The 16,121-nt window shown below is 52.3% G+C and overlaps 1 protein-coding gene across 1 annotated transcript in view; it reads right to left on the reverse strand.

Moving 5' to 3' along the window:
* The window catches only part of LOC111141498 (cadherin 26), a 29,029-nt gene extending 18,587 nt beyond the window's left edge, over positions 1 to 10,442 (reverse strand). The window contains exons 1-4 of the mRNA XM_022494103.1: positions 10,374 to 10,442; positions 4,434 to 4,490; positions 3,061 to 3,165; positions 1,253 to 1,414 (exon numbers count right to left, since the gene is read on the reverse strand). Coding sequence (XP_022349811.1) covers positions 1,253 to 1,414; positions 3,061 to 3,165; positions 4,434 to 4,490; positions 10,374 to 10,442 — 393 coding nt within the window. The remainder of the gene's footprint in view (positions 1 to 1,252; positions 1,415 to 3,060; positions 3,166 to 4,433; positions 4,491 to 10,373) is intronic.
* Between the last annotated feature and the right edge of the window lie 5,679 nt (positions 10,443 to 16,121).

Below are 16,121 nucleotides of genomic sequence, written 5' to 3' on the forward strand. Positions count from 1 at the left end.
ATTAAACCTCATGAAAGCGAACCCTGGAAACGTTGGTAAAGCTGTTAAAAGCTAACAACAGCAAAACAAAGACCAGGAGCACGAAATGTTGTGCTGCGACCTTGCACGAGTCGCACCCACTGCTCTTTGTCCTGGCCCCTCCGCACTGGGCGCACGGCCCCTCCGCACTGGGCACGTGGCAGCCATGGGGCAGTGGCAGCACCCGCTCCTGGGAGCTGGCTGGAGGGCAGAGGCTCGGGCTTCCCTCTGACTTACGGAAACGTAATCTGCATTTTCACAAGATCCCTTGGTGATCTGTTTGCTCACTCAAGATTTAGCAGGCCTGCCCAGGTCCCCCTGGGACCCACTCTAGGTTCCTTCTAACAGAATCGGCACATTCCACAAATGAGGCTAGGGTCTATGTGACTACAGTGACGGCTGGCAGAGTCATCTCCGACTTCTGGAGTTCGGGGAGAATTTCTCCCTGCTTAAAGACTGGAGGTTCCGTGCCTATCAATGAGTTAAGGGCATCTATTTTATTATGCATATAAATACTTTGAGGCCGTTGGAGAAAATGTATAAAATTACTTCTTTGAGGTGTTCCTTCCCACCCTGAAGGAGTTAATGCCCCGACAAGCAGTCCCGAGAACCGCACTCAGCCTCCAGCAGAAGTCAAAGCACACCAAAGCCCAGCATCCTGAGCGTCCCCTCCCAGGGAGGCTGCTTGCCTGATACACCACCATGTGGTTTAGGCATCTTACTTAATCGCTTCCTTTCCTGGTTTTGAACCTGGATTTCAGATTCAGAGGAGACCACGGTCTTGGGGTTATGAGATCCTAACGAACCCGGGGAGTCACGAGACAAGCCGACACCAGTTGCAGGATCGCTTGTCCGTCAGGCAACTGTGGGGTCTGCTCGTAGCCTCTGTCCACACATTTCAACTGTGACTCATCAAAAGCCAAATTAGCCCATTTTTATAAACATTCTATAGCCTTAACCCCAAATGCTTTTGGGTATCCTGATCGTGCTGGGAATCCAGTCATTAGAAGGAAGATCTGGGTCAGTTCCCATACCTCATCCCAGCGTCCAGAACTTTAAAAGAACGTTGCAAAATTAGCCTGTCGGCCCATGCGTGCTGTAAAGCCGCCATCGCATCATGGGCAGGCTCCCGTGACATGGCACTTGGGCGGTTCAACTAAGGCCTGCCGCATATACTGGTCCTGCCACAGCTTTGCTATAAGCCCAAGCGGAGAATGTATCAGATGTCGGGTACCTTGAAAGATGGCGTGGTCTCCCGGTCGACAGGGCGGTGAACGTACACTCTTACGTTCCTGTGACCTTCTATAGAGAACAAACCAATCTCCGGGTACGTGTCCACACCAGGTCCACTGATTAAATACATTAATGACATGTTGTATGACATATCGTTGAACAGCTGCAAGGGAAAAAATAACGGGAGAAAAGAGGATGAGAATAAACCACGAGGCACACCAAATATCAAGGCCGGGACTCAGGCATCTGGTGAGCCCCACGCCTCGAAATCGCTCACCTGAGGGTTTATCTGAAGGAAACAGAGAGACGTGCAAAGAGGCGGGCGTGAGGTTTGTCACAGTGAGCCAGTGGGAAGAACGCACGTGTCCCTCCCTAGGGAAGAATCCTAGCGCAGTACCCCCTCCACGGGGCAGGGCCCCCAGCCATCAGGACTTAACACACTCTGCCCCAGAAAGGGGGCCGCGTCTCACGGGTAAACCAGAAAGACAAGTTGCGGAACGATCTTGCACCATCTTGTCAAGGTGGACTCCCCTCGGTGAGACTCTAGAGAACTCTCTGGAAGGGGTTAACACGAGTGATTCCTTCAGGGAGAGGGGGAGCACTTGTGTGGCTAACATGGAGAAAGGGCTTAGAATGAGCCAGCGGACTCTATGCCTTTCGTGCCCTTGCCTGTTTAATTCTTAAAACAGCCCCACAAGGTCGGTGCTCTCGTTGACCGCACTGCACGGTGGGAAAGAGCGAGGAGGCGGGGCTCCTACAGCAGGCGTGTGTGGCGCCTGCAGTATGAGGCCACAGCATCCCCTGGACTCTTGGGAGTGGAGAGTCTGAACCATTGAGTCTTGAAAACGTTCTTCTTCTTTTTTTTTTTTTTTTATAGCAGGCATCTACTATTTTTATAAATGCTGCAAAAATATGAGTTATTTTAATTTCTTTCTCCAGAAATCATAGGATGTCAGTGCTGTCGGGACCGAGTGACTCAGTGTAATTCACAGGTCCATAGGGTCAGGCATGTCATGGCAAGAATGACATGGGCCACGTGCAAATATTCTGTCATCCCAACATGGTCGCATGATGGCTTCGACCTCAGAGGGAGGGAGACAACAGGGAGTGGGGGGACCGTGGGAAACTCAAGCCCCATCCAGTTGTTGCCGTGTGGGAACGTAGGCTCCCTGTGGGCAGACCTTCTGACTGTCAGAAAGTCTCTAGAAGTACAGAATTTCTAGTACAATCTTCCTATCAGTTCCATTTCTTTGTGGTAAAATACACACAACATGATATTTTCTACCTTCATCATCTTGAAGTGTGCGGTCGGGTGGGACCAAGCACACTCATGCTGTTGTGTGGCCATCACCCCCATCCGCTTCCAGAGCTCTCGTCATCTTACCAAACGGAAGCTCTGCCCCCCTCACACAGTAAACCCCCATGACCTCCACTGGCCCTGGTAGCCGTGGCTTTTTGCTTTCTCTTTAGTTGTTTTTCAAATCTCCCTTTTCCCACCACCTCCCAGTCTCTGGTAACTGCAGGCTCCTTATTTTTAAATAATACATTGGCGTGGGCCAAAGAAAGCAGGCCAGCAGGCTGGAGGGACGCAGCCTCGTCCCACGGGACTGACGTCGTCAGCGCACGCTCACATGCAGGGACCTGCCCGAAGCCCCCCCGCCGGGTGGAGGTAGAGCAGGTTCTAGAAGCCAGTGCGGCATTCCTCTGCCCACTGCACTCCCCGGCCTCCCTAGCACGTAGCCCTTCAACACTCGTTCCTCCTGACAAGGGGAGGCGTGCCTACAGAGGGGGGCGGGGGACCCTCCTCACCTCCCCAACAAGTTTGGGAAAGGGTCCTTGATCTTCCTCCTCCAGCTCCAGGGTGGTAATAATCCATCTTCTCTTGGATCGCCGTAGAGGCCGGTGGCTCTCTTCCTAAAATTACAGTGACGACCATGAGGATGACGGCGATGTGATGTGACAAGCACAGACGGGTGTCCTCATAGCCGCCTCCAATGCTTAGAAATTTAAAATGCCAGTTCTCTTGACAACCTTAGAGGCATTTCTAGACTGTGGGCCACCCACTGATTTTACACGGATCCTGAGATCGTATTAGAGATCACATTTAAAATCATTGCCTACCATGTGCCAGCACCTGCCCTATGGCAGACACGCCCTCAGCCGCTGAGTGGACGAGCAAGGTCCTCCCTCCTGTTGCCCTCTGTCTTTCTGAAATAGTCACTAGGAACGTCTCCATTCAGGGGTGATGGGCCTTCAACGTCTTTTCATCGACTACTCTCCCTTTCAACAGGGAGAGACTCAGATGCAGACGTTGGGCTCAGAGACTGTCAGGTGAGGGACCACAGGGTTTAACCGACTACTTACTGCAAGCAAAGGTGCTTTAATTTTAATTTAAAATTAAATTTTAATCTACATATTAATTTTTATCTACAAACATGTGAGCCTTTTCAAAAATTATAGTTGACTCTTGAAACAATGCGGGGCTGGGGCACTGCCCCCAGGGGTACCCGAAAATCATTGTAGAAACTTTGACTCTCCCCAAACTTAACAGCCTACTGTTGACCTGAAGCCTTATTGATAACACGAGCGGTCAATTAGCACATGCTCTCTACGTTTATGTATTATATACCGTATTCTTGGCATGACGTCAGCTACAAAAAAGACAACGTCATTAAGAAAGTTCATAAGGATAGAAAATACATTCACGCACTTGCCCTGTCCTGTAATAAATCAGCATGTGAGGGGACAACACACTTCAAACCCATGTTGTTCAAAGGTCAACTGTATTTAATTAGAAAATGAGTTGCTGATAAGAACCACGGGAAGGAAGTATTCGTAAGGTGGCCTGAGCTCCTGGGCTGTCCAAAGTCCACACACTGGACGATGTCAATCCCATATATTTTAACTCCATAAAGAGGAAAACAGTGAGGAGGAAGCTCTGGGCCAGTGCCATGTGGCTGGTGTCTGAGGTTCGCAGATTCTTCATATTCTAGGAGACATAAAAGAATCCTCTACAACTCCCTAGCAGCCCCTCAAGATTCCAAAAGGCCACATCTGGTTACTAATTTATTTTCTGCAACCTGAACATTGACCAGGAACTAAAAACCTTGAAACTGCAATCAAATCTCTGAGTCAAGTGTGATCTCACTTAGTTTATGAAGACAGTGACTTCCAAACCCCACCTTTGTTCGATCAGTAAGATCATCCTCTTCCTGTTGGAAGCTGTTGACGCTGTTGACCTTAAAAATACAAATGATGTGAATTAGTAGGGGATACACTTATCAGACTCATGTAGAAACTGCCTGAAGACACAAAATCTTCTCCAATGAGAAAAGAGAGAGAGAGAAAAAAAAGAAAAAAACCTTAATGTATAAATATAATTTCTTGTTCTTGACATCTCAGGTCACACTTACTGCTTTTCCTGAGCATCTGCAGGAGAACTAACCAAAAGAATTCTCACAGAGTCTGGCCGACATCAGGGACACTTAACACCGTAGTGCATAGCCGCAACAGTAGGCACGCAGCATGGGGGGAGAGCACACTGTCTGCTGGGGGTGAGCACGGTGTGCTTATGGCAAGTGTGGTATACCACCGGACGTTAACTGGTGGAGAGAGGCAACTGGACTTTTTTCCCCGTTTCCTCTTTTATTTTTTCCTTATTTTTAGATTTTATCTTATCATAATCAATAAAACAAACTCAGTACTTTTCACTTATATGGTGATCTACATCGAGAATTATTTATTATTTACGTCTCAACACACCCCAGGACAGCCACACGTGCACGGTGACACTGTGGGAATAGAGACAGGCAGTGCAGAGTGTGTCACAACCACACGTAACAAGCTTGTGTGGGTGTGTTGACCCCTGTGCCTTTCGTCCGCCCGTTTTCACTACGGGGTAGCCTTTCAGCACAGGGACAGGGGACAGTTCCTTGAGTCATCCTCCTGGGGCTGGTTATCTGGATTACTCGTTGTTTGTTTTCGCTTAAACAGAAATGCCGCGGTCACAAACTTCCCTGCGCGGAGAGGAAATTTCCGGGGAGCAGCAGCTTTCTGAGTGGGGTCCGCCGGGGTGCCTGATGCCACCAGAGTCCTGTGCTGATTTTCCTCCAGGACATCTGCACGGATGGGACAGATGGCTGCGTCCTCGTCCCCACACATGTGCAGGAAGAAGGGAAGGAAAAGCCTGTTGCGTTTAGGAATGAAGTAATGGGTGACGTGACTCGATTACTGACGTCCCCTGAGAACCGATGAAGCAGTAAAGGCCACCAGCGTGACCGTCCTGTGCCGCCGGGATACGCATCTGCAGGACTCTGCAGGCGGCCCCGCGGGGCAGAGTCTCAGCGGAAGCAGGCGGGTGCCGGCTGGAGTCTCCAGCTGAACGGCCCACGTTTTTATGGGACAGCATTTTCCTTGAAAGACTGACTGCCGGACTGTGTCGCTCAGATTTGGGCACTTGCAGATGGTACTTCGACGGTAAGCGAGTGAGCCTATCGCTTCAAGAGGAACCGTGGGGGGAGTCATGTTGCCAGTGACAAAAGGGAAGCGTTCCAGCCAAAATTTAGAATGTTGGAAAACTTACGTCTGCTACCGTGGGCTTGACGGCTTCCCAGAACTTCCAGATGTTTCTGGTGATATCCGTGGAGATATTAATGAGTGATTTTCTGATTTTGTGGAATGAAACCTGTCAACACTTGGAAGATCTGCGCAACTCCGTGAGCCGAGAGTTTCCTACTGATTAACGCACGACGTTCCGAAGTCATGCACAGGGAAGGATCATCCAAAACACGAGACAGACAGGCCGCTGGTTTTGAGGTAACAGAGCACGGAAGGTTTATGAAGATGTGTTCAGATTGTTCAAACACACCACTTGTCAAGCTTTGGTGTAATATCAAAGAAGGATGTCCACGGTTATCTGCTCAAGGTCATTCAAATATTCCTCCCTTTCTGTACGCATGTATGTGTGAGACCAGAAGTTCTTCATGTCCTTTAACTAAACAACATTTACAACAGACTGAGAGCGGACTCGGAGAGCAGAATCCGGCCTTCCTCTTTTAGAACAAGAGATTTGCAAGAATATAAAACAGTGCCACTCTTCACGCTAAACAGAATTTCTTTAAAAATATGGTTATTTCTCATAAAAGCACGTGGCATCCACTCACATGTACTGGGTTTAGTATTATCTTTAACAAACTGAGAAAAACTTACAATGTCCCAGTCTTAATTTCTGGTGACTCGTAGTAAATATATCCCATGCCAGCAGGAGCTCTTTGGGCTCCCAGTGATGTGATGTGTGTGAAGTTGTCCTGAGAGCAAACGGTCGGACCCCAGCTACTCTAGGACCAAGCCTCAGTCTCCGGGACAGGGTGAGTGAGCCTCCTTGGTCCTGGTCATTTTGCACCCATAAGGGTCTGTCCTTGCTATAAGGCACACGGTGCCCGATGGACTGGGTGTTAGCGGTTTCACAGAAAATGAACACACATACCTCGTGTGTCCTTCCCTTGTGGCCCGTCACCCTCCTGGTGGGGGGCGGACATCACCAGCTTGTCCTGTTTCATTAACGTCAAGGACGGTGATGGTATCTGTTTCCTGCTACGGGCTACATTTCTGTTCACTTAAAGGAAAAGAATTTTTAAAGTCTTGGAGTTCCAAAATCTCAAACATCGATTTATTCAGACATTGAATGCTTTTTGATTCGTGTCAGTGGTTTTAAATAAATGGTCTAACCAGCTATATGATTTCAAAATGGAGAAAATTGCAGTTTTTGCAAAAGAATGAAGAAATTCATTCCGTTTCCAGCACAGATCTATTCCCCCAGGTGAGCCCAGCCCACCAACAAGGAATATATCAAGGTTTCTCCTCATTGCTGGCCTCAGTTTCCCCTTCTGTAAATGAGGCTTCAAGGGCCCTTTCCACACTCAAGCTTCTGTGCTTTCACTCTGCCAGCACCTGAACAGCTCAGCCAACAGCCACGTGAGAGTGTGGGTTCCGAGGTTTGCACACCTGACACTCTGTGTGTTTCACGTTTCCCCTCCACGCACGCCTCGCAAATCACGCGATCACATCTGGCTGTTGCACAAAGACCAGAAAAAGTTTATATATGCTGAAATGACTTTGTAAGTGTGCTTATTATATTTCCCATCCCTGCCAAGTTTAGGTAGTTGGTCCAAAGAGGATGCCATCCAAACGGTGTATGTATGGTTTCTGTAATGTGAGGGGAGGAAACTTCCTCGCGGCTGGACGTCTCTGACCGCAGTGTCCCCCTATGGTTACGGGCCAGGCGGGCATCTGGTTGCAAGGGTCACGCACACATCATCTGACAGGTGGTGCTAGGCGTGGGGACACAGGACCAGGACAGTCCAGGCTGCCCTGGTCGAGCAGCCAAGACGTCGTTGGAGGGAGATAACCCAGGTCCAGGAGGGCTTTGTGTCTACAGCGGATGCTAAGGAACTACGAAGCCCGCATAGAAATGATTCTGTCCTGAAAATATTTCATTTTTTATTGCAAATTTGCATTCAAGGAGGATTTTTTGAAATAGAGCTGTAATCGGCGTATGCCATTGTATTCGCTTTAAGGTGTGCGACGTCGTGATTTGATGTGCACAGAATTGCAAAATGATCAACCACAATAAGTCTCCTTAACGTCTGTCAACACACAGAGTTACAGATTTAGTTTTCTTGTGATGAAAACTTTAAAGATCTACTCTCTCAGCCACATCCAAGTGTGCAGTGTGGCACGACGAACAATGACGCTACGCTGTGCATTTCCGGTGTTCGAAGCTATCCAGTGTGTGGCTCTCGGCCACGGCAGCCCTAGGAGGTTAATCTACTGCCCAGGTATGTTCTCTATACAGAAGCTCAGGTGATCTTTAAAAGTGCGGACCTCATCATGTCTCTGGGTCCCCAGGGCTCTCAGGACAAAGCCAGCCTGCTCCGTCCCTGCCGAGTGCCTGGCTCCAACCCTCCCCCACCCCCCGGCCACACCATCTCTCACCTTCTGCAACCCACTAAGTGTTGTTCTTGGATGGGCACTTCGTAAATTAACCAGGCAGAACATCGGTGCTGACAGTTTTTTTTTTTTAAATAATTCGATTTAGAATTTCCCAGGTTAAAAAACAGCAACGACAACATAAGAGACTTTGTGCACTGTCTGATTTCACTGTCTCAAACCCTCCCTCCTCTCTGATCTTGGAAGCCTGCCACAGCCCAGAGCAGAGGACTCAGGACTCCTCAGGACCAGAAATTGCCCTGCGAGCAGGGCAGGACTCCCCTTCCACGGCCTATCACCGAATCTGGATCCAAGACGAAAACCTGCAGGGAAGCCACAACTTTGTCACTTGCTCTATGTCCCCAGGACGGCAAAGAGGTGGGGTCTCAGAGGAAAACTGTTGTAGATAGAAGAGCGCTCCGGCAGGATGGGGCCCGGTGCTAAATGTGGAGCTCAGAGGAGGGCCAGTGGGCACCTGTTCTGGATGTCAGAGGCGGTTGTAAGGCAGCTCTGCGGCCAATGAAAGGAGCGGGAAGGAATGGGTTCTTTACAGCCGCTTCAGCAAGAGACCGAGCACCCACTGGGCAGAGAGCGCTTTGCCCTGTTGAGGGTCCAGGACGGGGATTGCTGGAAACACCCGATTCCTTCCTCCAGAGCTCTTGTCCTCTGTCTCGATTCCCTGGAATCGGTCTAAAGCTTCTTTCACCAAACGCTGAAATTACCACCCCCGGTCCACTTCCCACTGCGGGCCCCCCCTCAGCACACCCTCAGACATGAGTCCGCCTGGCTGGGCCCTGCTAATACAACAGGGAAGAGGAAACTACCTGCGTTTTCTGACAAGCACCAGTTAGGGGCAAGGGCAGGAGCAAGAGAAATAGGGGGACAGGCTTTGACGATTAAAAGGGACTATTGACAGGACTTGACAAGGCTGGGAGATAAAGTGAGAGTCTTGTCTGATTGAGGACATTCGCAACTGGAAATGCCAAAGGGGACCAAGAAAATTCTCCCAATGCCAAGCAAGACTGCCAAGCATGGCCCTCGCGTCAGAAGCAGAACCCCACTGGAACATGTGGGTTACACACAGGGTGCCCCCAACTTTGTTTACTGTCCCATCCCCTGCATCCGACCCAGAGCCGTAAACAGTCGCAGCGTGGGCACCAGAGGCATGTGGCCAAACCAGAAGGACACGGACACACGGGCACGCCGGCCAAGCCCCATTCTTCCTTCACCAGGACAGGGAGAGCAAACATTAGCTCCACTTCCCGGCAAAGAAAATAAGGTTTAACAAGTGAGGCTTAATGAGTTAAAGCAATAAGGCCAGAGCCACCCCGCAGATCAGCTCTGTCTGAACCTCTGGGGGAGGTGGCCGGGCCTCCGGAGTGCGACAGCTCCCGAGAAGAGTCCACGTCGAGCCAACGTGAGAACCAAGGTCAGTGGTCAGCCCAGACCGCCAGCGGGGGTGGACTGGCGGGGTTCAGATGCTAAGCGGCCTGGCCCAGATGGACAGCTGGCCCTGGGCCAGCCACTTCAGGAGAACTGGACACAATAACCTTGAGCCCGCCCCTTCCGTTTGTGGAAAGCTGTGGCACTGGCAGCCTGTCAAGTGCCGGCCACGGCAAGTCCCCATGGTGCGCCCAAACGCGGCAAGCCCACGCGTGTCCTGACCTTGATTCCCCCTTTCATCCTTCTGTCTGAGCCGTGGCCAAGGGCGGAGGCAGGGGGTCAGTCCCCCGACCCTCAGTTTGCTCAGACCATCTCAGTCTTATGTGAGGTGTGCACAGAAGTACCCTCAGAGGTTTGGGTCAACACAAACCTAGATAAAAATGGCTGTGCTGTATGAACCAGGGAAGACGAGTCCCCTTAGCCCAGTGCCAGCGCGGCCCCAAACAGGTTGTGATCCCAGACCTCTCCTTCGCATATGTTCAGGAGCCCCGCTGCCGATGGCCCACTCCGTGGGGATCCCGGGCTCCCCCAGACACCTGCCCACCTCACAGGGCATGGCCAGGGCACCCTTTTCAGTCCCTCCCTCAGGCCGTCACCCCAGCGGGGGCACAGCCAACAGGAGCTGTGCGTTTAGTCATGGACCTTCCTGCCTGTGGGCCCCGGCCTGGGTCCTGGCACCTGCCCCAGCTCACCTCCAGCAGCAGCAGCAGCAGCAGCAGCACTGGAACCAGCGACAGCGAGCTGTGGCCCCTGGAGCCCATGTTCACGTGGGGATGCACACAGATGACCACAAGTCCCCCCACCACAGCCGGTGTCCCCCACAGCCAGGCTTCTAATCACCGATCACTTCCTTCCCAGCCCAGGTCTCCTGTCCCTGGCACCCTGGTCTCCTCTCTCCTGTCCTCTGTCCCCAGCTGCACTTGTTTTTATCAGAGGGGGCTGGGCTGGGCTGAGGCTTCAGTTTTAACTTCACGGTAACTGTCGAGTTCCCAGGAAGGGTGTGGAGAGGAACGAAGCCTGACCCACCTCTCGTGCACACATGAGGGCTGGAACCCGACCCGGGTGGATCACCCCAGCCTGCGGAATGTGACACCAGCACCTGTTCTTGCTTTGTGTGTCTTTCATTCCAGGTCCCAAGGCCCCATAATCTCTGTCTGAAGTAGGATGTTTTAATGACTTTCTTATAACCCCTATGCTTTGAAAGGAGAGCAGTGGGAAAGGACTCCACGAAAGAAGGACTTGATCGAGGAAAGAAACCCAAACATTTTCACTTTCCAGAACACCAGCGACCTTTATCCCAACCATGGGATAACGGTTGGGCTCAGGGCTCTCCGATTTCTACCCAAATCTCTGCCCAGCTTGGCTGACTCTGTCCTTGTGACTTTGGGATTGAAGGAGGATGGAGAGATGGGGAGAGACACTCTACGGGTGGGGACCTCTCTGTGCCAAACTGGGGGTCTGTGCACTAGAATACCAGGAAAAAGGACTCTACGCAACCGACAGTTAAGGTGGCAATGATTGAGTTCAATACAAAATCAGAGACCCATTCATCTGACCACCTGGACGTCATAGCCTGTCACCACACCACCTTGTTTCACACAGTGGAGAGTCCTTGCGCGGAAGGAAGCCTTCCTTCCTGGGCGTTCACGGCTCTGTGAGATGCCACTGGGTGTTGTCATTTGAGGAGTTCATCATCGTAATCCGAATCAGTAGCTTATTATTGGAAAGAGTAACAAATGTAATTTTAAGGTCTCTATTTTTCATGCCCAAATAGAAGTGGAATAATAATGATCTATTGGACAACTTCATGCCTGTTTTCAAACTGGGTATTTTTATTCCATGGCCGTCTACGGTAAGTTTGATTAAGTTAGAATCGTTAATCCGGGCTTTACAGATCCGATGAGCTAACTCCTGTGGAATGTTGTGGAGGAAAAGGAAGATGCAGGGGGGGCAACAGTGCGCCGCCTCTGGAGACTGTGAGGGGCTGGGGATGCGAGTGGGGGGCTCTACTTCTACATTTCTTGCAGCTGAAAGAACTTGGTCTTTTCATGATTAGAAACAGCCCCATTTTCAACACCCTCAAACGCTGAAAAGTAACCGAGCAAGATGTCGGCTTCCCCCTAAGGCCGCCCTTCTCTGGCTGGGGCGGAGTGGCGCTGGGCTCCACCTGCCACGGGCACAGCTCAGGGGAGGGTGAACCAGAAGGTGCCCACCTTCCCCTTGGGTCCTGAGCCTCTGTGACTGTGGAGTCTAGTGACACGCACTGATTCCTCGCAGCCACAAGGTGGCAGCTCCCAGACGCTCGGGACCTGCGGGACAGAACGCAGGTGCAGGTACTGGAAAGGGAGGGAAGGAGCACTAAGGACCAGGACTCACAGCCTCACCTGGCCCGACTGCCTCCCCCTCTCGGGATTCCCTATCACGACAAGCACCCCGGGAGTGCTCCTGAGGATTGATTTTGTCAGGCATCATCCAGGACAGGACAGGTTCCCGCCCACGCCAGGCACCCACTCAGGGTCGTTTTTCAGGGTGAAGGCAGCTTGAACGCGCTGCTTCTCCATCTCGGCAGGGAGAAGCACAGGGCACGGAAGGTTCCTGCTGGCCCAGGGATCGGTGAGCAGGACCTTAACTGAAGACGAGGAAGCGTCACGTGCACGACACTCTAAGACGAGACCCAACAATTAAGACAAGATGCTTCAGGACCTCAAGCCATGGTGGAACGGGTCCCGTCACCCCCTCCCCAGCCTGCCCTCTGCCACCACGGCTGTGGACGTGAGGGGTCCTGGGGCTGGGGGGTCGGCTGCTTTCTGTTCCCCTGACTTGCAGGAGCTGCCCTGCACCCCCACACGCACTGGGGAAGAATGGGAAACTTTCTTTCCATTTCGGGAAGTCAGTGGATTGGATTTTTCTAGGGTAATGAGTGGGAGTGTCTGCCAGGCTGGGCTCCTGGAGCCTCATTCTGGCTCTGCCTGGACAGTGGTCTGGCTGACCGGCCCACACAAGGAGATGGGTACCAGGGCAGACAGCAGGGCCTGGAGAGGGTTCAGGAAAAGTGCCCAACGCCGCCTCCATCCAGCAGGCTGGGAGACAGAGCTTCCCATGCTGGTCAAGTATATGTCAAAGGGGTGTGGTGGTGTGACCCCTCTTCCCGCCTCCCCACGAGGGGAGGTGGGGGTAGACCCAGGTGTGACACCTGGACACCTTCTGCACATGGGTGCACCAACCTTGGTGAGTGTGGGCAGCCTATGAGACTGGAGACACAGGTCCTCCCTCTCCTCTGTCAGAGCTGGAGGAAGGAGAGCCCAGGGGAGGGAGAAGTAGAGGCGGCCTCATCTCTGCACTGGGGCAGGTGAGAGGCCAAGCCCCCCACTGCTCATCCAGGAGCCACTGTAAACGGGACCGGCTTCCGTAGCCAAGGGACCTCGGGGAAAGCGCCCATGAGGGAAGGAAGGGATTCAAATGGCATGCTTGGAAACTCAGATGCCAGAAAAATTAAACGGCTCCTGGTCGGGCCTCCTCCTGGATAGACTTGTCCATATCTGCTCACTCCTATAAAATGTACCTTCCCCCCAAGGGATTCTGAATTCAAGGTCCTGTTTCTTCAAAGTCACAAGAAAAGTTTAATTTCTCAGAATAGTCTCAAGCAGAGTTAAGGAACAAAACAGAACAGAAGCCCCAGGGCAGGGCTGTGTCCTCAGTCCTGGTTCCCCAGCCCAGCCCTGCCAGACAGGATAACCACCCCTCCCCTGAGGAAATGCGGGCCAAGGCCCCAGGAGGGCTGGAGAGGGAGCAAAGGCAGGTGGGGACGGGAGGGAGCAGATGCCCGGAGCAGGTGCCCGGAGCAGGAGGTGGGCAGGTGGGGGGACAGGGCAAAGAACAAGCTGTGAGCGCTGCCGCCTGCACAGAGAGCGTGCGGGCGTTCACCGTACAAGTCTTCCAACTTCTCTGGATGTTTGAAAATTTTTATAACATGATGTTGACGGGGAAAAGTCAGAAAGTGAATCTGACTACAGCACTGAAACACCCAAGTTATTATGAAGTGCACCCTGAGCCTCATGTCTCCTGGCGTGCCTCTAACCCCCGCACCCCACACCTGACTGTGTGAGGGCTGAAGGGTGGGTCTCCTGGGACAATCAAACCGCTCCTCACTTGTCTTTCCTGATTTGCTTTAAGGGACCAACCTGTCTGCCCCTCGGTGCTGCTGGGGTAGCCACATGGGCCGAGGAGAAAGTGTGGTCATTGTGTTTTAGTATTTACAGCCTCCAAGGGCTGCCCAGAACATTTCCTTGGAGAAATTTTAGCCTCTTGGCCCTACTTACCCAGCCGGTAGATGTAGGTGAGCAAATGCGGGTTAACACAGCCGAGCGTAAGCGACTGGAGGGTTTCTTGCCTTCTGCCGGTGTATTTTATACTAAGTACGTTGGCAGTGGAAGCACTGAGCTCTTTTTTCGGTTATTTGTGTATACGAATGTTGTGATGCTTTTTCAATTCGAGGCTACTTAGTCTACCCTGTCACGTCAAAACTGTCCCGAGCGGGGAAGAACACACACCTTTAGTTCGAGCATCTTCAGTGGAACCCGGTGGAGCGTCCTCCTCATTACTGTGTCAGACCTACAGGGAGAAAGCATTTCACTCCAGTGTCAGGAAAGTGAGCCACTCGGGACCACGGCACAGCCCGTCCCTCTCCGCACTGTAGGAGGGCGGTGTCCCGTGAGATGGGGGTTTGGAGGAAAAGCTCGGTGGCAGGCAGTGGCCACCCTCCTCGACGTGGCCAGCGTGATGGAGGGGGTGAAGGGCCAGCGGAGGACAGGGTGAGAGTGTCACCCCTGAGCCCCGCAGCTGTAGCGTCTGCTGTGAGAGCAGGGGCTCAGGTGGGCCTGTCCTAAGAAACCTGAGCTCCTTGGCGCTCACCTGCCCCACAGATGAGCAGAGGCCATAAACGAGGCCTCTGAGGGTCTGTCCTTGAGCCAAGAGCTCGCTGAGAGCCCGTAAGCCCTGGAGAAGCGGACACAGGCGAGCAGGAGACCTCGCTAGTGTGGCCGCCTCGGGGATGAGGCCAGCCCGGACACGCGGTCGCAGCAGCAGCGTCAGAGTTGCACAATTCTAAGTGCCGTGAACAAGGCAGGTTTCTCAAATGTGAACCACCGAGGATCTTGCTGGGTTGCAGACTTTTATTCTACAGGGGAGGTAAAATTTGACCTTTACCGCCATAGAACATAATCTGACTTCTACCCTTTTAGGTTCCTGACTGAGACCCCATAAGAAAAGGCAGGTTCATGGGAGGAAAAACAAACACAAGTTAAACAACACGTATGCCTCCTGCATGCGTGGGAGACACCCCAGGAAGCCCGAGAACTCCCTGAAATGGCTCACGCCGCCTCCTTAAATACTACCTGCCCCGAAAGACGAAAGGTGTTCATTTGTTTCTTAAATCCCACATAGGGGAAGGGAAGGAAAAATAAAACGAGATGGAAACTGAGAGGGAGGCAAACCATAAGGGATGCTGAGTTCTAGGGCACAGAGTTGCTAGAGGGGAGGTAGGCGGCGGGGGATGAGGCCGCTGGAGGGTGGGCACAAGGGAGGGCAGGGGGTGGAACGAGCACTGGGTGTTACAAGCAAATGACAAGGCACTAAATTCTACCCCGTGAGGTTACGGGGAAAAGCTCAATAAATGGGTGTGGCTGTTTCGCAGATTTGAGTCCAGGCCGAAATGAGGTAAGAGTGGATAAGCATTTCTAGGGTCCTCTTCCTCTTCCCGGTACAGAGAGGGAGACACACCCCAACACATGGGGATCTCCCCGGTGCGACCCTTACACTCGCCTTTTGGAGCCTTTCCCAGGGCTGTGCTGTCCCTTCGAAATATTGTGGGGCGGCAAACTCCGCTCTCCTGCTTCCTCTTAGGGTCCCTTTTGGCTGGTGCTGAGAGTTAAGTCGATGTAAGACAGACGGACAGGAGAAAAAAGCAGACCAACTGTGGAGTCCCGTTCTGCAAGATGTGGGGCCTTGAGAAGGAATGAGCCCCCGAGAAGCGGTGGGAGCCGTGAGCTTTGCTGATGGGTTGAACAAGGAGAGGCAGTTGTAGAAACGGCCTCGGCTGTGTGGGGAGACCGAGGAAGACAAGAGCCTTTTAACAAAACCTGCGCAGAATTCTCGGTCTCCACTTCTCATCCTTGATGGTAAGAATGATTCTTTCTTTCTGGCACTGGGAGGACACGTCTCCTACAGGAATTTCATCTCCTGCTTTGAAGAAAAACAAGAAAGGTGAGAGTGTTTTTGTTCGACTTGTTGTTTTTCAAGTGTCTTTAACTTGAGGTAGGCAGTGTGCCCCGGTGGCGTATTTCCGGACAGCGTGTTCGGAACTCCTCCCCCTGCAGCAGGTGCGCGAGGGCGCTGGCCGGGGGAGGAGCAGGGCCACGGGACCGTGCTGGCCCAGTGGGATT

The sequence above is a fragment of the Enhydra lutris genome, unplaced genomic scaffold (assembly GCF_002288905.1).
Source record: "Enhydra lutris kenyoni isolate GAN:26980312 unplaced genomic scaffold, ASM228890v2 scaffoldscaffold6, whole genome shotgun sequence".
Taxonomy (NCBI): Eukaryota; Metazoa; Chordata; class Mammalia; order Carnivora; family Mustelidae; genus Enhydra; species Enhydra lutris.